The sequence below is a fragment of the Podarcis muralis genome, chromosome 14 (genome assembly GCF_964188315.1).
Source record: "Podarcis muralis chromosome 14, rPodMur119.hap1.1, whole genome shotgun sequence".
Lineage (NCBI taxonomy): Eukaryota > Metazoa > Chordata > Lepidosauria > Squamata > Lacertidae > Podarcis > Podarcis muralis.
Window position 1 is genome coordinate 53,599,199 of NC_135668.1, and position 24,668 is coordinate 53,623,866.

General features: G+C 47.0%; 1 protein-coding gene across 1 annotated transcript; it reads left to right on the forward strand.

Annotated features, from left to right (window-relative positions):
- Positions 1-1,113: 1,113 nt before the first annotated feature.
- AP5Z1 (adaptor related protein complex 5 subunit zeta 1) lies at positions 1,114-23,978 on the forward strand. Its single transcript, XM_077918730.1, has 17 exons — positions 1,114-1,248; positions 2,365-2,502; positions 2,731-2,917; positions 3,164-3,308; positions 4,684-4,793; positions 5,139-5,307; positions 8,138-8,278; positions 9,685-9,722; positions 9,825-9,987; positions 11,059-11,237; positions 12,017-12,159; positions 13,164-13,310; positions 14,659-14,770; positions 18,015-18,112; positions 19,742-19,874; positions 21,345-21,559; positions 23,357-23,978. Exons 1-17 carry the CDS (start codon positions 1,208-1,210, stop codon positions 23,625-23,627), a joined length of 2,430 nt encoding a protein of 809 aa, XP_077774856.1. The 5' UTR covers positions 1,114-1,207; the 3' UTR covers positions 23,628-23,978.
- The last annotated feature ends 690 nt before the right edge of the window (positions 23,979-24,668 follow it).

Below are 24,668 nucleotides of genomic sequence, written 5' to 3' on the forward strand. Positions count from 1 at the left end.
TATTTAAATTGGGATTTAAATCAATTTGATTTAAATCAAATCCACCCTGGTTCTGAGGAGGGGCACACCTTTTCCCTGTTTTTATAACGTAACTGCCCTGTGATCCTCGGATGTGGAAATTTAAAAAATAAAATATAAAAAGACATAAGACCACTGCTCATGTATGCCACCACAGCAGCAAGAATCCTCGTGGCAAGAAAATGGAAATATGAAAAAATGCTGACAATTACAGACTGGCAGATACTTATGCTAGAATACCTACAATAGCAAAATTGATGGGAAGAGTTAGAAGAGTAGTGAACCAGAAAATATTTAGAGAATGGAGAATATTTAAGGATTGTATAAGATCATATTGTACCAACGATACAATACTAGCAGAACTCGAGTGGTACCTGTAAACAAAATGCATGACAAACATCGTTTTTGGAGTAAATAGGAACAATACTAAAGATTAGGAAACTGCGACAAAAAGAAAGATAGTATAAACAGTGCAATGAGAACGATTGGGAGACTCGTTTTATCAGAAGTCTTTTAATTTAAGTGTTTATTAAGACGTTAATAGGAAGATTACATATGTAAATTTGTTTTTGCTCCTTCTGTTTCCCCCTTCTTTTCTGCAATTTTTTCTCTCTTTTCATTTCTTTGCTTTTCTCTTTTTTCCTTTCTCTTTATTTTTTCTTTCTGCAACATGAGAGTGTGAATTTTTTGTGTATATGTGTATAATTTACACGAGTAAAGATTACTTTTTTTAAAAAGGAAATTAAAAAAAAAAAACAATTTGCATTTTCAAGCTGCTAGTTCTCTGTGTCCTCTCCCATCATTTCCTGCTCCTTATGAGATCCTACCCCCGGCCAGCCCTTAAAGCTGTGCCCTCACGCGCACCTGACAATTAAAGACCTCTGCACCCCCCTCCTACCCCAATACAATAGGAGCTTCCCACCCACCCCCAGCCCACGTCCCGCGTGCAAAGAAAGCCGCCAAATCCCATATAGGAAGAAGAGGCGCCTCCTCCTCCTCCTCCGTCCCGGAACTCTGGCGCCGAGGAGGCCGGTTTCCACACGGACGGGTTTGAAGAGGGACCCACACGCATGCCCAGAAGTGTTCGGGTGGACAATAACCCGGAAGTAAAGGGGGCGCTGGCTGTGCTCCCCCAAAATAAGTCCGGACTCCTTTCCCCATTTCCCTTTTTTTCATTTTGGAAAATAGGATGTATTCCGCGGGGACGGAGAGCTTCTTGCGCCAGGCCAGGTAGGGAGAGGCAAAATGGGGGGGGGGGGGATGGGAAGGGGGAGCCACGGGGGGGGGGAGAGCAGAAGCCCTCCAGAGGCTTTGGGTTCCAGCTGCTTCTTTGGGGGGAGGCTGAGTTGGGGCTTGCCAGCTTCCTCTTCTTTATTAATATTACTACTATTATGTATTTATTTATTTGTGCCCCGCTTTTTGCCCTGGCAGATACTCTTTTGTGTGTGCTTTTTGAGTGCTTTATTGATTGAACACTTTATAACAGAAAACTGTACAATAGATATTATAGACAAAATGAGGAATACAAAATAAATGGTTCTTCATTCTTTAACTAATGCATGCTTTGGACATCCAAAGTACTGTTAGATAGATAGATAGATAGATAGATAGATAGATAATTTATTACGGTTGGAGACCAGCTTATAAAACACACTGGGGGGTACAACCCCAGAAGGAAAACAAACATTTAAAACAATGTACAACAATAAATTTAAAATTTATAAATGTGGTAAGCATATAGACACTTAAAACTTTAATCCAAAGTACTGTATTTTAATATTTTGTTGGAAGCCGCCCAGAGTGGCTGGGGAAACCCAGCCAGATGGGCGGGGTATAAATAATATATTATTATTATTATTATTATTATTATTATTATTATTATTATTATTATTATTATTATATTTTCTTATTGCAACAGCCCTGTGAGGGGAGGTTATGTTGAGAGGCAGTGACTGACCCAAGGACACCCAGGGAGCTTCACGGGATTCTGTGAAATGTGGAGACTTCCTCTCGGTTAAGATATAAGGACACAGAAAGAGCCTTGCTTATCAGGCCAGTGGCCCGTCTATCCTGTTCTCATGATGGTCAACCAGATGCCTCTGGATAACATGCAATGCTCTGGTTTGCTCCTTGCAAACCATTTTCATAATGGAAATAGAGTATGCAAGGGTCTGTCTTGTGCTTTGCCAGCCCATGAGCCATCCAGCCCATCCAGTTGTCTCTGAAATTGCCAGCAGAGTGTTTCCCAGCCCAGTGTATGGCAAAGCTACTGTCGTGGTTGGCAAAGGCCCGATGTGGAAGCTTGCAAAACGGAGATTTCTTAATTTCTATATGCTTTCCTATTAGGGAGATCCAGGATGAAGAACTGAGAAAATTCATTTCACGAATCACAGGCTTTCTCCAAAATCAAGACTTCGGAAATGAGACTGTTGATAGCTTGCAAAGACTGTTTTTGATCGTCTCAGCCACTAAATATGGACGGAAGTAAGTGAAGGCAAATGCTGGTTTTAATGAGTCCAAGCAAACATCTGTATCATATTTATAGCTCTGTTAATCAAAGCTACAAGTGTCTCTGTAGAACTACGATGTGAGTGGCTTTCCTTACCTTGGGCTGGTTCTCTTTCATACTGGTGTCAGTAGAATATAACAGAAATATTAAAACATCTTTTTAAATATTTTGAAATTTTAAATATTAAAACATGCTTTTTGCAGGATAGATGGCAAATTTCTGGAACTTCTGCAGACAGTATTGCATCTGCCAAAGACGCCTGAGCAAGTCCAGTTTCTTTGTGCTGCCATCCTGAGAGAGACGTCGCTTTGTAATGATTTATCTGTGTCTTGGGATAACATCCAGGACACCAAGCTCCTGAGCCTTGCCTTCTCCATCGTGCTAGCCCAGGTAAGTGAACTGTGGTTTTGGAAAGACCACAGTTTGGTTCTTTGCTTTGTTTCCCTGTGATTGTGGCCCGTTTCACACCCAGATTTTGGACATGGTGTAGTTTTATCTTGTCGTTTTTTAAAAATGCTCCCCCATCTGGCGAGATCTGGTATTTGCCAAATTCCAGGCATCCTAAACTTTTCTTAGTTGTTCACTCAGAGTCTTAAAATCTTTCGAACCCTTCAAAATCTTTGCTTTTATCCAAAGGGCAGTAAAAAGGCAGCAGTGGAAGCATTTGGGCAGCGTGTGGTGAAAGTCCTGGAAGGCAGGCTTCCTGAAGGTCAGAACGCACGGCACCTTCTCCCCCTCCTTTCAAAAATCATCAGCTTTCTACCGATGAGCCTTAATGAAGGTAAGTGCAAGAAGTGGGCAGGCTGGTCGTATCTACTTTGGGTTTTTTACTAGAACCTCAACCTCTGAGCTGAGGAACTGAACTAATCTGAGAGTCCTTTCACACAAAACTTCAATCCTTGTTAGCGTTCTTCATTTTTAAGAGCCTTGTGAGAAAAGTCATCTGGTTGTTGCTGTTCTGAGACACTAGGGAGTCTGAAATCCTTGCTGATCTCCTAGAGATCTGCCGGTAGACCCAGATCTGCCTTCCGTCCACCGCTCCTGTAGAAAACAACCAAGTTAGTTTGAGGCTGGGACTCTGAACATTTGTTTTAGTCCTTTGAAACTGTAAACCACTGTGGGTGCCTCAGCAGAAAGGCAGCATATCGTTCAGCTCTGAGGTCCAGCTCTGAGGGCCTTCTGGAGGTTCCCTCACTGAGAGAAGTGAGGTTACAAGGAACCAGGCAGAGGGCCTTCTCGGTGGTGGCCGCCCTGTGGAACGCCCTCCTGTCAGATGTCAATGAAATAAACAACTATCTTACTTTTAGAAGACATCTAAAGGCAGTCCTGTTTAGGGAAGTTTTTTTATGTCGATCATGTTTTTAGTATTCTGTTGGGAGAATGACTGGGGAAGCCCAGCCAGATGAGTGGGGTATAAATAATAAAATTATTATTGTTATTATTATTCAGACTACTCTTCCCCAGTGTAGTGCATGGCGTATGTTTTGGCCATGCCAAATTTGGTACTGTGGGTTTTGTCATCCAGAACTTCCGGAGGGGAGCAGTTTGAAGAAGGCTTTTAAAATGTTTTGAACCATGCTGAGGTCTGTGGATGAAGGGCAATATAAATAAATTAATAATAATAATAATAATAATAATAATAATAATAAAATAACCTAGACACTGCCAATGTCTAAAGCAGGTAGCTGTTCTGCCCAACTTAGGCAGTCACCCAATATATTTTCAGCCAGTATTACAGAGATGAGGTTTTAGAGGCTAAGGGGTTTGCTGTTTCACAGGAGCAATTAAGTGCAATAAACATAGGCTGCATCCAGCCCAATGAAATTAGGAAATGCTGGAGGTGTTTATAGAAGGGTAGTCTCTTCTGGTTCCTGATAACAACCCTAGTTCCAGCCTCTTTTCTCCAAAGATGAGGGCGTGGGTAGAATAAATTGTGGGTGTTAAAGATGCAAATCCACAGGAACAGCTCTTCTGTTGATCTGCAAAGTTTTCTTGCTCCTGGAACCAAGCACTAAGCTCTTCTCTGGACAGTGCAGGGGCAGATGAAGCTGTAGGTGGACCCGAGGCTGCCTGATGGTGAACCATTGGTATTGCCAAGGCTTCCCACAGTCCTCTGTTGTGTCTTCCTGACGGGCTGTGTTGTTTTTGATCCATAGATCAGATCAATCTGCTCAGCAAAAGGATGGTGGACTGGCTGAGGTATGCCAGCGTCCAGCAAGGAGTCCCCCAGTCCTCAGGAGGCTTCTTCAACCCTCGAGCAAGACAGGTGCGGAACTGCAGCTCCAGGGGGCATGAACCCAGGCTTGCTTTTTAAGAGAAGGCACATGGAAAAACCACCCAGCGAGTCAAGTGCACAGACGCAGATTCTGCACTGGGGTGACCCTGAATCCTGCCCTTCCTCCAAGGAGCTCGGAGTGACTTGCATAGTTCACCTTTGCCCTTGCAGCAGTGGGAGTTTCCCCCAGGCATCCAGTTGGCCACTGTGAGAACAGCAGGACGCAGGTGGACCACTGGTCTGATTCTCATGTCTGGCCTTTAAACACCTGGGCTCTCTGGTCCTGATTCTTCTTTCTAAGTAGCGGTTCACCCTGCTCTTTCTTCCGCCCCACAGCCTGGCCCCATCATGGAGGTGGACGGCACGGCCACCACAGACTTCTTCACTGTGCTCTCAGTCGGCCAGTATTACACAGAGGACCAGTGGTTCAACATGCAGGCCTTCTCCATGCTGCGGAAGTGGCTGCTGTGCTACGGGAGCAACGGAGCTAGTAGTCCAAATTCAGGTAAGGATCTAGAGAGGTGGAGGGGAGGGCACTGTGCATACAGCCAATGAGGAACATGATTGGCAGCCGCCATCAACACATCTGCTGTTATGGTAAGACACCAAGGGATCAGATGGCGAACAGCATTGTTTACAGCAGCATGCTCCATAACTGATAGATAATAAATACAATATTAGGTAAAGGTAAAGGGACCCCTGACCATTAGGTCCAGTCGTGGCCGACTCTGGGGTTGCAGCGCTCATCTCGCTTTGCTGGCTGAGGGAGCCGGCGTACAGCTTCCGGGTCATGTGGCCAGCATGACTAAGCCGCTTCTGTCGAACCAGAGCAGCGCACGGAAACGCCGTTTACCTTCCCGCCGGAGTGGTACCTATTTATCTACTTGCACCTTGAGGTGCTTTCAAACTGCTAGGTTGGCAGGAGCAGGGACCGAGCAACGGGAGCTCACCCTGTCACGGGGATTCGAACCGCCGACCTTTTGATTGGCAAGTCCTAGGCTCTGCGGTTTAACCCACAGCGCCACCCGCGTCCCACTAAATACAATGTTATTGGTTTGTTATAATGGGGGGGGGGCAACCTCAGATATGCAGATGACACAACCTTGATGGCAGAAAGTGAGGAGGAATTAAAGAACCTTTTAATGAGGGTGAAAGAGGAGAGCGCAAAATATGGTCTGAAGCTCAACATCAAAAAAACGAAGATCATGGCCACTGGTCCCATCACCTCCTGGCAAATAGAAGGGGAAGAAATGGAGGCAGTGAGAGATTTTATGTTCTTGGGCTCCATGATCACTGCAGATGGTGACAGCAGTCACGAAATTAAAAGACGCCTGCTCCTTGGGAGAAAGGCGATGGCAAATCTAGACAACATCTTAAAAAGTAGAGACATCACCTTACCAACTAAGGTCCGTATAGTTAAAGCCATGGTTTTCCCAGTAGTGATGTATGGAAGTGAGAGCTGGACCATAAAGAAGGGTGATCGCCGAAGAATTGATGCTTTTGAATTATGGTGCTGGAGGAGACTCTTGAGAGTCCCATGGACTGCAAGAAGATCAAACGCATCCATTCTTAAGGAAATCAGACCTGAGTGCTCACTGGAAGGACAGATCATGAAGTTGAGGCTCCAATACTTTGGCCACCTCATGAGAAGAGAAGACTCCCTGGAAAAGACCCTGATGTTGGGAAAGATGGAGGGCACAAGGAGAAGGGGACGACAGAGGATGAGATGGATGGATAGTGTTCTCGAAGCTACAAACATGAGCCTGACCAAACTGCGGGAGGCGGTGGAAGACAGGAGTGCCTGGCGTGCTCTGGTCCATGGGGTCACGAAGAGTCGGACACGACTAAACGACTAAACAACAACAACAACAACAACAATGGGGGGGGGCTCTTCTTTTGGGTTGACATGTTATTTGTATTTCTTAAAAAAACAAAACCTCTCTCTCTCTCTCTCTCTCTATATATATATATGCTTAGTGAAGAGAGTGTGACTTTCCAATCACGAATTAAACCACGAGCTCTCACTTGGTTGCCTGTTGCAACATTGCACAACCCACTGCTTATTCCAATGGGCTTCTGATGGGGGCAGCTAAGTTGTGCTGTGTCTCTGCATTGAGTGCGATTAGACCATTCAATTGCACCTCATGCAGAGACGCAGTAGAGTTAGCGGCCCTTAGAGGAGCTGTGCCCAGAACAAGGACTCAAGCAGAAACATTGGGGTGGGCAAAGAAGTTAGGCCCTTCTAAGTCTAGGCAGTGTTTACCATCTTGCGGTCTTAAAAGTAAACACTCTTGTATGAAAAGAATGAGCTGCACTTTCAATTTTAAGGGAGTTAGAATGTGTTAGAAATTTAGGGGACCTTTGAGGAAAATAGGAAATTGACAGAGATAGATATTTACTTAATAATGATTTGAAATTTGAACTTGAACCTGCTTAGTATGTTGGTAGGTTCTTAGCCTTACAGTCACACCTTGGTTTTCTAACAGCTTAGTCCTTGAACGTTTTGGCTCCCGAACGCCACAAACCGAGAAGTGACTGTTCTAGTTTGCAAACTATTTTTGGAAGCCAAACGTCCGATAGGGATTCCGCGGCTTTCTGCAGGAGCTTCCTGCAGCCAATCAGAAGCCACGCTTTGGTTTCCGAACGCTTTGGAAGTTGAACGGAACGGATTCCGTTCGACTTCCAAGGTACAACTGTATTTGTTAGGTTTTTTCCTTCCTGTCTTTAATTCTTTTCTTTCTCATTAATTTTCTTTTTCTTATCTTGTAAAAGACAAGCTGCATAAAATGTGAGACTGTATCAGGCTGAATTTATTGATTGTGTTTTGCTGATCTGGAATGTTTTGAACGCTCTATTTCGATTTTAAGTTAATAAAATTACTAGAAAAAGAAACCGAGGAAACCTTTCACTGACTCATCTTGCCCCATCTTTTTGTTTGTGTGTGTGATTTTTAATCGTATAGAGAACAAGCAGAACATATCAAGTTGATATATAACCTCCCCCCATAACAAAATAGGAGTTAGGACCATAAATAAGAAAACCATACATCAGTGAGGGGCAAAAATAGGTACAAATACAAGAATAGGAGCTGAACCTTAACAGAAGACAGGGAGATCATGCAAGCCAAATTGCCCTGGCGATTGCCAGCAGACATTTTTGTCTGTATGATTCAGAGGTATATAAAATAAAGTCCCACCATATTGCACTCAAAGACTGTGGCTGTTCTTTACCCTGCAGCAAATGTAGGTAGTGGGAAACCTTTCTTCAAGACTGCAGTGTTCCTACACCACGCTTGCATGGATGAATTGCTCACCTTGTCCCCACTTTCTTTGCAGATGATAAATCGGAGGTGGACGGCTCCGTCATGTCCATGGTCTCCGTCACCTCCACCTCCAGCCGCCTGCTCCCCCCCAAGGAGCGCTTGCGGGAAAAGGCCTTTGAGTACTGCCAGCGGCTTATAGAGCAAAGCAACCGCCGTGAGTCCCCTTTTCTGTGCTTGCCTTGTTTCCTGCTGGTGAGGGTGGCAGAGATTTAGGGATGCTGTTTGCTCTTTCACTTCTTCTCTTTTTTGTCCCCTATTTCACATTGTAACTTGCACAGAAATTAATTTTTTTCATGCACCCTTATTTCTGAATCCCCTTCTGGAGTCTTTCCTCCCAACTATTCCTCCAGTTGTCTGTGGGGAAAGAAAGGTCCAGCTTTTCCAGGAGAAGCAGCAGGTGGAGGTGACTGTTTTGGCTCACATGCCAATTCAATTGTCACAAGCTAGGTATGTTTAGCTTGGAGAAGAGGAGACTGAGAGGTGGCCGTGATAGCCACCTTAAATATCTGAAGGGCTGGCACGTGGAAGATGGAGCAAACTTGTTTCCTGCTGCTCCAGAGGGCAAGACCCAAACTAATGGATTCAAATCTCAAGAAAGAAGATTCTTACAAAGCATCAGGAAGAACTTTCTGATGATAAGAGCTGTTTGGGCATGGAAAGCTTGTTTAGGGAACTTTTAATGTTTGATGCATTACTGTATTTTAATATTTTGTTGGAAGCTGCCCAGAGTGGCTGGGGAAGCCAAGCCAGATGGGCGGGGTATAAATAATAAATTATTATTATTATTATAAAGAGTCCCTCCGGAGGTGGCAAACTCTCCTTCCTTGGAGGTTTTTAAGCAGAGGTTGAATGGCCACCTGTCAGGGGTTCTTTAGCTGCCATTCCTGCATCACAGGGGGTTGGACTAGATGATGATGATGATGATGATGATGATGATGATGATGATACTTTTTTTATACCCCACCCATCTGGCTGGGTTTCCCCAGCCACTCTGTGCAGCTCCCAACAGAATATTAAAAACACGATAAAACATCAAACATTAAAAACTTCCCTAAATAGCGCTGCCTTCAGATGTCTTCTAAGAGTCAGATAGTTGTTTATTTCCTTGACATCTGATGGGAGGGCGTTCCACAGGGCGGGTGCCACCACTGAGAAGGCCCTCTGCCTGGTTCCCTGTAACCTCCCTTCTCACAGGGAGGGAACCGCCAGAAGGCCCTCGGAGATGGACCTCAGTGTCCGGGCAGAATGATGGGGGTGGAGACACTTCTTCAGGGATACTGGGCCGAGGCCGTTTAGGGCTTTGAAGGTCAGCACCAACACTAATTGTGCTCGGAAACCAATGTAGCTCTTTCAGGTTATATGGTCTCAGTGGCCGCTCCCAGTCACCAGTCTAGCTGCTGCATTCTGGATTAGTTGCAGTTTCTGGGTCACCTTCAAAGGAAGCCCCACGTACAGCTCATGGCAGTAGTGCAAGCGGGAGATAACCCGTGGGGTCCCTTTCCAGTTCTACAGTTCTATGTTCCTGTGGTTCTATGCATTCAATTTTGTTTTGTCTGCCAGGGGCTCTGAAGAAAGCCGACGGGGAGCTTCAGAAAGCCGTAAGTAGCCTGAAGGAAGGTCTTGGGGCTTGAGCAGGGATCTTGGGCAGCCATTCCGGAATCCCTGACATTGACATCTCTCCCCCTCTTTCCCTCTCACAGTGCCTTATTGAAGCCATCACCATCATGGATATCATTTGCAGACAGGACTCTTCCTACGTCTACCGCTCACTCTCCTGCCTGAAAAACGTGCACAGCCGGATCAGCGGGGACCTGTCTTATGCCAGGGTGCTGCTGCCCATTGCCCAGTTCTTTCTGAACCACAGTGAGTAAGGCTGGCCGGCTGAAGCGAAGCTCTGCCTCCGAAACTGCCTTGGTAGGGAGGGCAGCTGCGATGCCCGACAGCTTCCTCCACAGCCTCCCTTTCCCTCTGACTCTGCCCGGGGGAGGGAGGCCAGAGATGGGAGCCAAATTCCTGCCAGGGAGAGGCAGCAACTGCCTTGGAGATTCCTGTCCTTGCAGGCAACAAGGGGCAGTTTAGTTGCCTTGCGTATCCCTCTCAGCAAAAGCAGGAAGCTGAACTCGAAGCAATGCAAGGCGGGTGGTGGGAAGAACTTGGGTTTGTCACTGGCTCGCCCCCAGACATCAGGTCTAAACTGAGAAAGGGGCTTTTTATTAGAAAATGGGGAAAAGGGAAAGCAGAGAGGAATAATAATAATAATGGTAATAATGAATTTTATTTATACCCCGCCCTCCCCAGCCAAGGGCGGCTAACACCAGGTAAAAACAATTGATTAAAATACAACTTCAGTACAAGATTAAAATACAACATTAAAATGCAGTCTCATTTCAGTAGAAACTCAAATAAAAAACTTTTTGGGGATGAAAACTTCAAATCTTCACCAAGGCCAACTATCCAGACTGGTCCTACATGGGCCAGAAAAAAGCCAGGGAAGTCCCCAAATAGGAATTCCATCACAGAAGAAGAAAGCTAAAAGGAAAGAGGGGGAGGGGATCAAGTTGATTCCAAGCCAAAGGCCTGGCGGAACAACTCTGTCTTACAGGCCCTGCGGAAAGAAATCAGATCCCGCAGGGCCCTGGTCTCATGAATCAGAGCATTCCACCAGGATGGGGCCAGTGTTGAAAATGCCCTGGCTCTGGTTGAAGCCAATCTGACTTCCTTAGGGCCCAGGACCTCAAAGTGTTGCTATTTATGGATCTTAAGGTCCTCTGTGGGGCATACCGGGAGAGGCGGTCCCATAGGTACGAGGGTCCTAGGCCATGAAGGGTTTTACGAAACACCCTCAGTTTCCTCCTCCCCAGGGCTGACTAAAGCAGGATGGAGAATGCTAAATTTATGCATGCGTACGTGTGTGTTTCTATCCTCGCTCTCCAGGTGAGACAGCGGCTGTGGACTCGGAAGCTGTTTACAGGCACCTGTTCACCAGAGTTCCCGCTCAGCTTTTCCACAGCCCGATGCTGGCCTTTGAGTTTATCCAGTTCTGCAGGCACAACATTCGGTTCTTCACTGAGAAACTCAGCATCTTCCGACAGAACTTCCCAAACCTATTCAAGGTACCTGGTAGAAAGACTCTCACGGGGCCTCATTGGCAGAAGTTAAAAGCTGTTGGAGAATGTGCAGGTGGCTTCTGCTTTTTCATCCAACTTCTCTTAGTTGGCTCTTTCTCAGGGCCATTATTATTATTATTATTATTATTATTATTATTATTATTATTATTATCATTATCACAATTATTTTATTTAACATATTTATATGCAGCCTTCCTCCCAAGTTGAGATTCAAGGCAGCTTCCACCATTTAAAAGCGACATTACGAAATACAAAGGAATAAAAACAAACTCGTTTAAAAACATCTAAACAACATTTAGAATTAGCAAAATTAAAATCCAGTTTGCGGGTGGCTCTGTGGTCTAAACCAGTGTTTCCCAACCTTGTGCCTCCAGCTGTTTTTGAACTACAACTCCCATCATCCCTGACTAGCAAGACCAGTGGCAAGGGATGATGGGAATTGTAGTCCAAAAACAGCTGGAGGCACAAGGTTGGGAAACACTGGTCTAAACCACTGAGCCTAGGGCTTGCTGATTGGAAGGTTGGTGGTTCGAATCCCCGTGATGGGGTGAGCTCCTGTTGCTCGGTCCCTATTCCTGCCAACCTAGCAGTTCAAAAGCACCTCAAAAAGTAGATAAATAGGTACCGCTCCGGCGGGAAGGTAAATGGCGTTTCCGTGCGCTGCTCTGGTTCACCATAAGTGGTTTAGTCAGAATCCACTTGGGGTGTGGAGGGAGAGCAGGCCCACTCATTGCAGTTTCATCTCGTTCCCCCGTCCCTTGCAGTTCCTGGCATGGAACAGCCCAGCCCTTGTCGCCGATTATATGGACCTTCTGCCAGCCCTGCTTGGGACCGACACGGCCCTGGAGGTCTTCCACCTGCTGCTCGACTTGCCTTGTGTGGCAGTGGCGCTGGATGTCCAGCTGAGGTAATAGCTCTCCTCCCCGCAGCCTAGCGCCAGGTAGCGCAGAGTAATGGTATTACAGTGGTACCTTGGTTTTCAAGCTTAATCCGTTCTGGAAGTCCGTTCCAAAACCAAAGTGTTCCAAAACCAAGGTACGCTTTCCCATAGAAAGTAATGCAAAACGGATTAATCCGTTCCAGACTTTTAAAAACAATCCCTAAAACAGCAGTTGAAGATGAATTTTACTAATGAGACCATTGATTCATAAAATGAAAGCAATAATGTTCAGTGTTCTGTACTATAAAATAAATACGACAGTATTGTAGATGATAAAAATTAAAATTATTTCTTTTTCTTACCTGCACTGATGATAGTCATTGTTTGGATGGGGGGCTTTTATCCATTTCTGCAGTCACACAATCAATCTGAAGAAGTACGCATGCACACGAAAGCTCATACCAATAACAAACTTAGTTGGTCTCTAAGGTGCTACTGGAAGGAATTTTTTTATTTTGTTTCGACAATCAATCAGTCGGTCAGTCAGTCAACCAGTAGATGAACTGGGTTCCACACAGTCACAAAAACAAATTAACCGAAAAAGCCTCAAAAACAAAGACGCAAAATAAATAGCAAAAACCAAAGTGCCAAACTTAATCCGTTCCGGAAGTTCAAAACCAAGGCGCAGCTTTTGATTCGTTCAGGTGCCCCAGAAACAATAGCCGACAGCCACATCGGATGTTCGGCTTCCGAAAAACGTTAGAAACCCGGAACACGTATTTCCAGGTTTTCGGCATTTGAGAACCAAGGTACCACTGTACTATTTTATATTTATTTATACCCAGACCAGGACTCAAGGCGGCTGATCAGTTAAAATGGAAAAAGCTCATCCTTAGATGCAAGGCTGAGCTAATATGCCTTTACAGGCTTGTGGGAAGGGATGGGGGGGCTACTTGTGGCCAGATTCCTCTGCATTTTTAACGGACGGTGCTTTTGAACAAGGTGCGTGTGGGCTTTTCGTCTGTCGCTAGGTCTGCCCTGACTCCTCTCCCTGAGAGGACTCCTGTGGACCCGGCTCTGAAGCCAGCCACCTGCCTGGAAGCTTACCGCCACCCGGACTACAGAGCCCTCTTCCAGTATCTCCTTCGGGTCGAGTCGGCTCCCGGAGACCCGGGCAGGTAAGAGGCCGTCCCGGAGACAAGCTGCTCTTCTTAATTTATTTGATGCTGTCTGTTTTGGGGGTACTCACACCTTGCCCGCTAAACAAAGTTCCCGAGGCATCTTACGATATAATCAAAGTACTGTTGTGGTTGCGGGGTTTTTTTTGGCAAATCTTTTTCTTAATGATTTTCATTTTTTTGTCCAAATTGGTCTCTTAATTAAAACAAATTAAATTGAATCAAATAGACGTTTCCCCAAATATCAACAAATTTAATGTTTTTCCAAAACTGACTTCCTGCACTCCCTCCTGGATGTGTTAATGGTTCTCCTTCGTGCTGCATCATAGAATCTTAAGAGCTGGAAGAGACCCTGAGGGTCATCTAGTCCAACCCCCTGCAATGCTGGAATCTCAGCTAAAGCATCCCTGACAGATGGCCATCCAACCTCTGCGGAAACTCCAGCGGGTGCAGAATGCCGCGGCTCCTTACGGGGTCATTGCCGCGGGATCACATTCATCCAGTGCTTTACCAGCTGCAGTGGCTCCCGGTGGAGTACAGGGTCAGGTTTAAGGTGCTGGTTTTGACCTTTAAAGCCCTATGTGGCCTAGGACCCACGTACCTACGGGACCGCCTCTCCTGGTATGCCCCACGGAGGACCTTAAGGTCCACAAATGACAACACTTTGCAGGTCCCAAGCCGCAAGGTGTTTAGGTTGGTCTCAACTAGGGCCAGGGCCTTTTCAGTACTGGCCCCGACTTGGTGGAACGCTCTGTCACAAGAGACTAGGGCCCTGCGGGACTTGACATCTTTCTGCAGGGCCTGCAAGACAGAGCTGTTCCGCCTGGCCTTTGGTTTGGACTCAGTCTGACCCTTATGTTTCCCTCCCCTTATGGTCTTGATTTATCGGCTACTTTAAAATGAGGCTGCATTTTAAATTGCATTTTAACCTGTATTTTAAATTGGCCCCCCCTCTTCTCTTTTCCCCCTATTATGTTTTTACTGTGATTTTATTGGTGTTAATAATTAATACCCCGCGGAGGGCGGGGTATAAATATTTTTTAAAAAAAATATTATTATTATTATTATTATTATTATTATTATTATTATTATTATTATTTATTAAAAACCTCGAAGGAAGGAGAGTCCACAACCCCTAAGGGAGTCTGTTACACTGTCAAACAATTCTTACTGTTCCTGATGTTAAGTCGGAATCTCCTTTCTTGCAACTTGAAGCCATGGGTTCAAGTCCTACCCTCCAGAGCAGGAGAAAACAAGCATACTCCCTCCTCCATGTGACGGCCCTTAAGATATTTGCCTCTTTAGTCTGATACGGGTTCTTCCATTGTGGTCCCGTCCCTCCCACCAGGTTGACTCCCATCCGCCAGCTTCTGGGATCCATGGCCAGTTCCCCTCGCGTGGTGCAGTGTGCAGAGAGCGTCCCTGTCTTACTGCAGCTCTACTTTGGAGTCGTAGCCGAGGTAAGGTTTGCTTCCTCTGTGCAAGGATCTGTTCCAGTTTCATTTCCTCCAATACGCCTGCTTCAGTGAAGGTTTTAAATTAGGGCTTTAAAGCACTGTGAAATTTGAGAAGTATTGTTAAAAGGGAATAGAAAAAGAAAGGTTTAAATAATGACAATACAAACTTAAGGAATGCGCAACTTAAATAATGACTATGGACGATTTACGGAAAAGCTGAAGGAAGTCCAGAAAAGAAATACTTTGTGAAAAATTGGATGTGGAATTATTGTGTGTTTTTGTTTTTGTTGTAAATTAATAAAAAATATTATATAAAAAAAAATAAACTAGGGCTTTAAAAATTGAAACATCAAAAGTGCATCCAATGCTTAGGTATCTGGGTTCCTCCCCTCCTCCCAAATCTTTATTCAGCTCCTGTTTTGATTCCAGAGTGTAGGAGGGTATTTACTGTGGCCAGCATCATGGCACTCAGTCTTCTACAAGGCTAGAGGGAGGTTGCTGATTTCTGCCTGCTCACCATGCAGACTGGCACTTGCTTCTGAGTAAGCATGCAGAGGATGGCATCTTTAGGCCACAGTCCTCAGCACACTTACTAGGTAGTAAAGGTAAAGGACCCCTGGACGGTTAAGTCCAGTCAAAGGCAACTATGAGGTTGTGGCGCTCATCTCACTTTCAGGCCGAGGGAGCTGGCGTTTGTCCACAGACAGCTTTCTGGGTCATGTGGCCAGCAGGACTAAACCGCTTTTGGCGCAACGGGACACCATGACAGAAACCAGAGCACACAGAAATGCAATTTACCTTTCCGTTGCAGCAGTACCTATTTATCTACTTGCGCCAGTGTGCTTTTGAACTGTTAGGTTGGCAGGAGCAGGGACCGAGCAACGGCAGCTCACTCCGTCATGGGGATTCGAACCGCCGACCTTCTGATCTGCAAGCCCAAGAGGCTCAGTGGTTTAGACCACAGCGCCACCCACGTCCCTTTACTAGGTAGTAAGCTTCAGGGAGCACAGTGGGATTCTCTGCATCAGATTGCTGTTACCCAGTGTGCTTTGGGCTGCATCAGGATTTGAACTTGGATCTCCCTGGTCTAAGTCTAGCACTCAAACCACTAGACATGCCAGCTCTCAACCTAAATGTGGATTTGTTGTTTATTTCTTTATTCTGAGAAGCCGCAGCAGCACCATGGGTGCCGATGATGTGCTCATCTCTATATAGTGAAGGATTTGCTGCTAACCAGGATGCAAAACCATGGTTTGAAGTGTGTTGGCAAGGCCTGGTTTGTGCTGCATCTGCGCCAATTGAAAGCACTTTTCCTGCTCCTCCAGCCTCTGCCTTTGCAAGATAACAAGTAGCTTCCCCTGGTGTCACCTTGGACAAAGTCCTCCAGATCAAGGTTGAAGCCAGCAAACTAAGCCAGCTTCAGTGCACCTTTGGGATCTTAAGCAGACCCAAGCCCACAAGCCAGTTATTTCCCAGAAGAGGCGTCTGGTTGGCCCCTGTGAGAACAGGATGCTGGACTAGATGGGCCCCCTTTGGCCTGATCCAGCAGCCTCGTCTCATATCCTTAGCGAGGGTCAGTGCTAACCCTGGTCCAGTGGTTTGGCTGCACCACCATGCCAGAATGCCCATGGGTGAACCGAAAAAGATCCCCTGTGTTGCAAAACAGAAAAATCTGAAAAACACACAGGCTAATAATATATTGACAATATCTATATGACACTATCAAACTTTCAACATTCATAGACAGAAGACGTGTAATATGTGCAGGGATTCACAAACTAATAAGAGTCAAGTAACTAGTCCATAAGCAGAATGATTAGAATGGTAAAGGTAAAGGGACCCCTGACCATTAGGTCCAGTCGTGGCCGACTCTGAGGTTTGCGGCGCTCATCTCGCTTTATTGGCCGAGGGAGCTGGCATACAGCTTCCAGGTCATGTGGCCAGCATGGCTAAGCCGCTTCTGGCAAACCAGAGCAGCGCACGGAAACGCCGTTTACCTTCCCGCTGGAGCGGTACCTATTTATCTACTTGCACTTTGACGTGCTTTCAAACTGCTAGGTTGGCAGGAGCAGGGGCCGAGTGATGGGAGCTCACCCCATCGGGGGATTTGAACCGCCGACCTGATCGGCAAGTCCTAGGCTCTGTGGTTTAACCCACAGCGCCACCCAAGTCCTGATTAGAATGGTATGTCACTATAAAGAATGACTGAAATTGAGGCTGAATGCCTTTCCACAGTAAATATCAGATCCAAAATGATGTCGAGAGTGAGCTGGAGCACGGTGCTGCTATAAGAACAGATTGAATACAGGCCTGTCATTTCAATCTCTGTATTGTATTTGAATGTAATGGATTTCATTTTATATTATTGCCAGCTGATGAAGAATTATCATTGAAAATGTTCATTATCCTGGAAGAACTGATCTGTCTGCTGCTGTGCTTGGAGACCCTTTTGTGATGTTTGGAGCACCTACCATCTCACTTCTGGGTTGCTGTTCTTATACATTTGGATCTGATATTTACTGTGGAAAGGCGTTCAGCCTCAATTTCAGTCATTCTTTATAGTGACATACCATTCTAATCATTCTGCTTATGGAATAGTTAGGTAAAGGGACCCCTGACCGTTAGGTCCAGTCGCGGACGACTCGGGTTGCAGCGCTCATCTCACTTTATTGGCTGAAGGAGCCGGCGTACAGCTTCCGGGTCATGTGGCCAGCATGAGTAAGGCGCTTCTGGCAAACCAGAGCAGCGCACGGAAATGCCCTTTACCTTCCTGCTGGAGCAGTACCTATTTATCTACTTGCACTTTGATGTGCTTTTGAACTGCTAGGTGGGCAGGAGCAGGGACCGAGCTACGGGAGCTCACCCTGTCGTGGGGATTCGAACCACCGACCTTCAGATCGGCAAGCCCTAGGCTCTATGGTTTAGACCACAGCGCCACCCGCATCCCTATGGAATAGTTACTTGACTCTTATTATTTTGTGACTCCCTTCACATATTACACGTCTTCTGTCTATGAATTTTGAAACAGTTTTATAGTGTGATATAAATATTGTCAATAAATTATTAGCCTGCGTGTTGCTTGATGTTTTTCAAAATACAGAGGGTGGCAGATCAGCTCAGCAGATCTTTGTTGTAGCGGGCAATGGGATGAGTGCAGCACACAAGGGCCTGGGATTCTCCAGGATTCCCGGATCTTCCTTCACTGAGTTAAGGCACTGAACGGTCTGTGTTCTTCCTTCTTCTCCAGTTTGCAGATGGGGCTCTTGCAAACAAGCTGGTCCTGGCAATTCTGGAGAGGAGCGACCAGCTTTTTGGCATCCCCGCTTTCAAGGCAGAGGTGTACAGGTGAGTGCAGACTCATCATCTCAGGTGGGGAAAGGGCAAAATCTACCATCTCCAGGCTGGAGTGGATAGCAACTGAAGCTCCTGGATGGAGTAGTTCTGTAATGTTTTACCTTGAGCCTTTCTCTCCAATGGAGCACTTTTCTGATTTGATACTACATTGTCCCTTACAGTCAAGGTTCCTCTTGGGATATTATCTTTCTGTTCATCGCCCTGACCTATTGGTTGCTTACGTCTCTATCCCAAGTCTGGTAGAAAGTGGTCTATTCATTTGTTTTATTTATAAAAATATTTATTTACTGCTAATTCTTTTTTTTTAAAAAAGAATTGGAGCGGATTACAGCAATGGCACACAAAACTCATTTGATAAAAACCATATTAAAAAGTTTAAATCAGAAATCAGCTAACTTATTGTGGAAAGGTGTATTTCCTGCTTAGGCATGGCGGACTGGGGGGGGGGGGAAGCAAGCATTTAAAAGTTGAGACAGAAGTTGTCTACTGATCCTCTAGTGGCAGAGAGTTCCACAGGACTGGGCAGATGACGCTAAAGGCTTGGCTTCCAAGTGATGTGTATATTATATTGCAACTGAAGTACTGACACTGTTCTGACCGAGTGTTCTTTAGCTGAAAAGGCTCCCCAAGTGGCTTACAAAAATTGGTAGTAAGGCAGTCTCTACTTCCAGGCTTGCAATCTCTTTAAGACACAACACACAAAGAAAAAAATGATGGGAGGGAGAGAGGAAAAAACAAGCTCCATTCATGTTCTTATGCCATTAACAAGCCGATAAACAGCTTTTTAAAAAATGCCTTGTGAGCCATGGAGACAGTACTGCCTTTGGATAAGAAAAGTCTGAGGATGATTGATTGGAAGAAGAGGTGGCCCTTGAGAAAATGCCAGGGCAGCAACTTGACTAAAGAAGTGTTAATTGATTAATCACAGGAGACTGAGTCTGGCATCTAATTTTGCATATTGGGGAGGGGGGAGGCATTTCTGATGCGAGACACCAGCTCTCTTTGCTTTAATATTGTGTGCATCTTCAGAGGCCTTCTTTCCTGTGCACACAAGAGAAAAGGAGAGAATGCCTCTCTTTTTTCAGTTCAGGTCTCTTAATTTAAAATTTTTCCTAGCTACTGTTTATGCAAAGGTTCCAGGGTAGCACGTACAAAAGTGAATAAACTCAATCCCCGCAGCATATAAATGCAGTTTAAAGTAAGCATTAAAAAAACAAGAGAAACCAGGCATACAAAACCACCCCAGAAATACAGTTCCCAAGAATTTCATCTACATGATGCACATTTGTATTACAAAAAAATAGCATTTAAAAAAACCTACCCTGCCAAATAAATTGAGAGCAGGTTTTTAGTTGATCTGAGGGTGTTTTGACGCGGCGAGTCCAACAGATGAATCCCTTTGGCGTTGCAGCCCTAACTGATGCCTGCTCTCCTGGAGTGATTAAATCCTTTTCGGCAAGGCTTCTGCTGCCGCGACAGCCTCTCCCAGACCCCACCCCAAACACCTCCTACCAAAAGCTTATTCAGAAGCAGAAAGTGGCCTAAACACTGTTTTGGAAGCCTTGCTCTGTGGGTTGCAGAGAACCCTGGTCACCCCGGCTGTCCTCTTTTCCCCACCAGAGTGATGAGCTCCCAGCTGTCAGTTCTGTGCAAGCTTCACCCTTCGCTGGTGGTGGAGCTGTCCCCACAGCTTTTGGAGTTTTCAGGAACGGTCACCAACATTCAGAGCAAAGAGGACCTCTTCACCGACGTGGTAAGCAGAAACCCACTTGCCCTGGCGGGTCGGACAGCCCCCACCCCTACATTCCCATCTGGGATACTGATCATATCCCTTATGCTGGGAGAGGGGAGCCTGCTGGCCTTCCAGATGTTGCTAGACTCCATCTCCCATCATCCCTAAGGAAGTCAGAATAGCCGCAGCCAGAGCCAGAGCCTTTTCAGCACTGGCTCCGGCCTGGTGGAACACTCTGTCTCATGAGACCAGGGCCCTGCGGGATCTGATTTCTTTCCGCAGGGCCTGTAAGACAGAGTTGTTCCGCCTGGCCTTTGGCTTGGAATCAACTTGATCCCCTCCCCCTCTATCCTTCCTCCTTCTGTGATGGAACTCCTATTTGGGGACTTCCCTGGCTTTTTTCTGGCCCACATAGGACCAGTCTGGATAGTTGGCCTTGGTGAAGATTTGACGTTTTCATCCCCAAAAAGTTTTTGATTTGAGTTTCTACTGAAATGAGGCTGCATTTTAATGCAGTATTTTAATCTTGTTTTTAAGTTGTATCTTAATCAATTGCTTTATATCTGGTGTTAGCTGCCCTGACCCGGTCTTGCCTGGGGAGGGCGGGGTATAAATAAAATTTATTGTTGTTGTTGTTATTATTATTATTATTATTATTATTATTATTATTATTATTATTATTATTACTACTATCCCTGAGTAATGGGCTCAGCAGGGCTGGCTGGGGCTGATGGGAATCCAGCGACCCCGATGGGTTTCCCCAGCCACTCTGGGCGACTTCCAACAGAATATTAAAATATAATAATCTATTTAACATTAAAAGCTTCCCTAAACAGGGCTGCCTTCAGATGTCTTCTAAAAGTCTGGTAGTTGTTCTTCTCTTTGACATCTGATGGGAGGGAGTTCCACTGGGCGAGCGCCACCACCGAGAAGGCCCTCTGCATGGTTCCCTGTGACTTGACTTCTCACAGTGAGGGAACCGCCAGAAGGCCCTCAGCACTGGACCTCAGTGTCCAGGCAGAATGGCCTGCAAAGTTATGCCTGAGGCCCAGGATTGTGGAGGCCCAGGATTGTAGAATTGTGGAGTTTGAAGGGACCACAAGAGTCATCTAGTCCAAGCCCCTACAGTGTAGGAATCACAACTAAAGCAACCCTGACAGATGGCCACTCGACATTTGTTTTAAAACCTCCAAGGAAGGAGAGCACCTCCACCTTCCTAGGAAGTTGCTTCTGCTGTGAAAACAGCTCTTACCCTCCGAAAACTCCTCCTGGTTTCCAGTGTCTCCTCCTTTTCTCCTAAGGAGAACTGCTGGCCTCTCCCTGGCCAGGGACAGAGGAGGAGGCACCAAGTGCAGGCGAGTCAATTCCTGGTTAGTTCGCCCACCCCTAGGGTCCGCAGGCTTTCTCTGCTGCTTCCTTCTCACATTTCTAGCCCTCTGTGAGGTAATGAGGTATGTATGCCCCCCTCTGAAGCAGTGTGCCTTCCCACAGGTGTGGACCATTGGCGAGTATGCGTCCGTATCGCACGACAAGCGGTGCACAGTGGAGCAGATCAACAGGTTCTTCGAAGCCCTTGAGGCCATGCTCTTCGAGATCACCCAGCTGCGGCCCTTGGCCAGCATCCCCAAATACTCTCCTCGCGCCATCGCCGTCCTCATGACCGCGCTCACCAAGCTGGCATCTCGCAGCCAGGACTTGATTCCAAGGTTTGAACCCGGGGGGCAGATGGGGGGGGGAGCAGGACTGAACGTCTGCTCTGGTTTGCGTATGGCAACATCTGGTTTTCAACATTGTGATATATCGCCAGCTAAATGTCTAGTTAAACTGATATATCACGATGTAAGGATGGAGCTATGTAGAGGCGTTGGCCGGCTTCGCGGTTTTTCCTGCATCGTGATTTCTGCCAGCACCTGCTCTTGCGATTTGCTGCTCCCTGTGGGAGGCGGGGGAGAGCTGAGCCAACAAAGTTTGCAGAAATCGAGTGACGCATTGGATGACTTCACGTTTTTCCCCATGTTGTGATTTTTGCAGAGCTATGCCCCCAGCCAGATGGACAGGGTAAAAATAAAATTCTTCTTCTTCTTCTTCTTCACAATATACTGCCAGGTCATACCACAGTATGGACTTCAAACTTCATTTGGACAATATATCAATATATCGTCCAAAACCAGTCCATGCTGTGATACTGCTTTCATAATTTTTGACCCGGAAATATATTGTGCCCTAGACACCAGCTTGATATAGTTGGGGTGCAGTTTGGCCGGTCGGTACCAGATCTGGCTTTAGTGGCGGATGGTTTGCAAGGATTTTTGCCTCCCAGTTGTCAAAGCAATAGCAACAGCTTCAAATTCCCTCCCAAAAAATTGCCAGAAGCTTGTGAGGGTTTGCTGCGATAAAGCTTGCGTCCATGACTCTGTCCACCAATTCCTGGGCTGAGCATATGCTCAGAGGCCCTCCATTCCTTGGCTTTTTCCTTTGCCTGGCTGAGCTGCTGCCGTTTTCCACGGTAAAATACAAAGTTCCCCCTGCAAAGCTTGAACCTGCCACCCTGAATGAGACCCTGTTGGACTGACAGGTGTGGCCAGTGAGTTGCTTCATAGGATTTTGGACCTGAATCCTCCCTCCCAACTCAATTCTGGTCCTTAGAACCTCAGAGGAGCCTGGCTGCTCCGTCTGGCCAAAGCCCATCTCGCCCAGCAGCCGGTCCCCACAGTGGATACCTATGGGAAACCTGCATGAACACAGAGGTGCTCTCTCCCTGCTCACATTTCCCAGTGACTGGTAGTCAGGGGCAAACCAGCACAGCCACCATGGTTAAAGGTAAAGGGACGCCTGACTATTAGGTCCAGTCGTGGCCGACTCTGGGGTTGTGGTGCTTATCTCGCTTTCTTGGCTGAGGGAGCCGGCGTACAGCTTCCGGGTCATGTGGCCAGCATGACTAAGCCGCTTCTGGTGAACCAGAGCAGCGCACGGAAACACCGTTTACCTTCCTGCCAGAGCGGTACCTATTTATCTACTTGCACTTTGTGCTTTTGAACTGCTAAGTTGGCAGGAGCAGGGACTGAGCAATGGGAGCTCACCCCGTCGTGGGGATTCGAACCGCCGACCTTCTGATCGGCAAGCCCTAGGCTCTGTGGTTTAACCATGGTTAGTACCCATTATTAGCCTTGCCTAGTTTGCCTAATCCCACATTAATGGCCATCACTGCCTCTTGTGGCAGTGAGTTCCATAGTTCAATTGTTAGCGAGTGTGAAGTACTTCCTTTGCCTTCCCCCCAAAACACTTTGCTTAACCCCAGAAGCCCTTACCTGGGTGAGGTGCGCAGGATATGTTGGAGATGGCAGGTGACCAGGTTTGGAGCCCACAGCCCCAGTGACCACCCCACTCCAGCGGGAAGCCTGTTTCTCCCTGCCCCAAAACCTCGGGAAGCGAGGGGTGCTCTCCTTCCCCCCCTCCCCTGCGAGGTGGCTCAGCCCCGCTCTTCTCCCCATGTCTCCCCACAGGGTGTCCCTCTTCTTGTCCAAGATGCGGAACTTCATCCAGAACCCGGCCGTCTCCTCCACCTACAGCCCCGAGGACGCGGAGGCCATCCTGACCCGGGCCACGGAGCTGATGAACTTGCTGAAGATGCCCAGCGTGGCTCAGTTCGTGCTGACCCCGTCCCCCGAGGTCTCGAGCCCCCGCTTCCACCGCGACACAAATGTTTCCCTGCCTCTCGCCATGAAGGCAGCCAGCCAGATTCTGGAGAGGGGAGCAAGCTCCGTTCCTGGCTGAGTCCTTCAGATGGAAACGTATTGTCAAGGACTCTTGGCTGTAGGGGCTGCCAGAGGCACAGGCAGAGTTTGGGAGGGTGTGGGACAGGACCCCCCCTCCCACCAACAGAGTGGAGGGAGTCTCTCTAGGGAAGGTTTGTGGGCGAACAATTTCCTTTTCGAAAACCGGCTTGATTTTTGCCTTCCCCATTTTTGGGGGCGATTCTGCCTCCCTTCTCTGACTTCTCAGGTGCTTCAATTTGCCTGTACTATCTTGTAACTGGGCAAACAGTTTGCAGACTTCTTTCCGCAACCCTGTAATCAGTATTGTTAGATCTGGGCTTCCCTATGAATAAAATGTTGATTTGGCATAGCCAGGCGCAGTGCAGGCTATTTCCTTGATCTGCTGCCTCAGAAAGCAGACTTCCAGGGGCAGAAGTCTCCCGGCTCCATCTTTGGGGTCTGAGTCTTTGGACTCCCTTGGAGCAGCAAAGGGTTTGGGGCGTTTCTGCACTCTCAGCTAGCCCCACGGGCAACCGAGCCAGTCCCCCATTCCTTTCCCCCAGCTCTCCTTAGCTTGAGCCAATTCAGAAAAGTCAGGTGTCTCAGCCTGGCTGAGGGTGTCAGGTGCAGTCCTTAGCATCTGCAGGCTCCCAGCCTGAAACCCAGGAGAGCCATTGCCAACCAGTGTTGACCTCAGGAGCACACCAGAAGGGCCTGCTGGATCAGGCCAGTTGGCCCTCTAGTCCAGCATCCTGTTCTCACCATGGCCGACCAGATGCCCTGATGGGGAGCCCGCAAGCAGGAGCTGCGCCCAAGACCCCTCTGCCCAGCTGTGATTCTCAGCAATGCAGAGCTATATAGATGGTCTGATATAGTAAAAGGTAAAGGACCCCTGGATGGTTAAGTCCAGTCAAAGGCGACTGTGGGGTTGTGGCGCTCATCTCGCTTTCAGGCCAAGGGAATTGGCGTTTATCCACAGACAGCTTTCCGGGTCATGTGGCCAGCAGGAATAAACCACTTCTGGCGCACCGGGACACCATGACGGAAACCAGAGCGCACG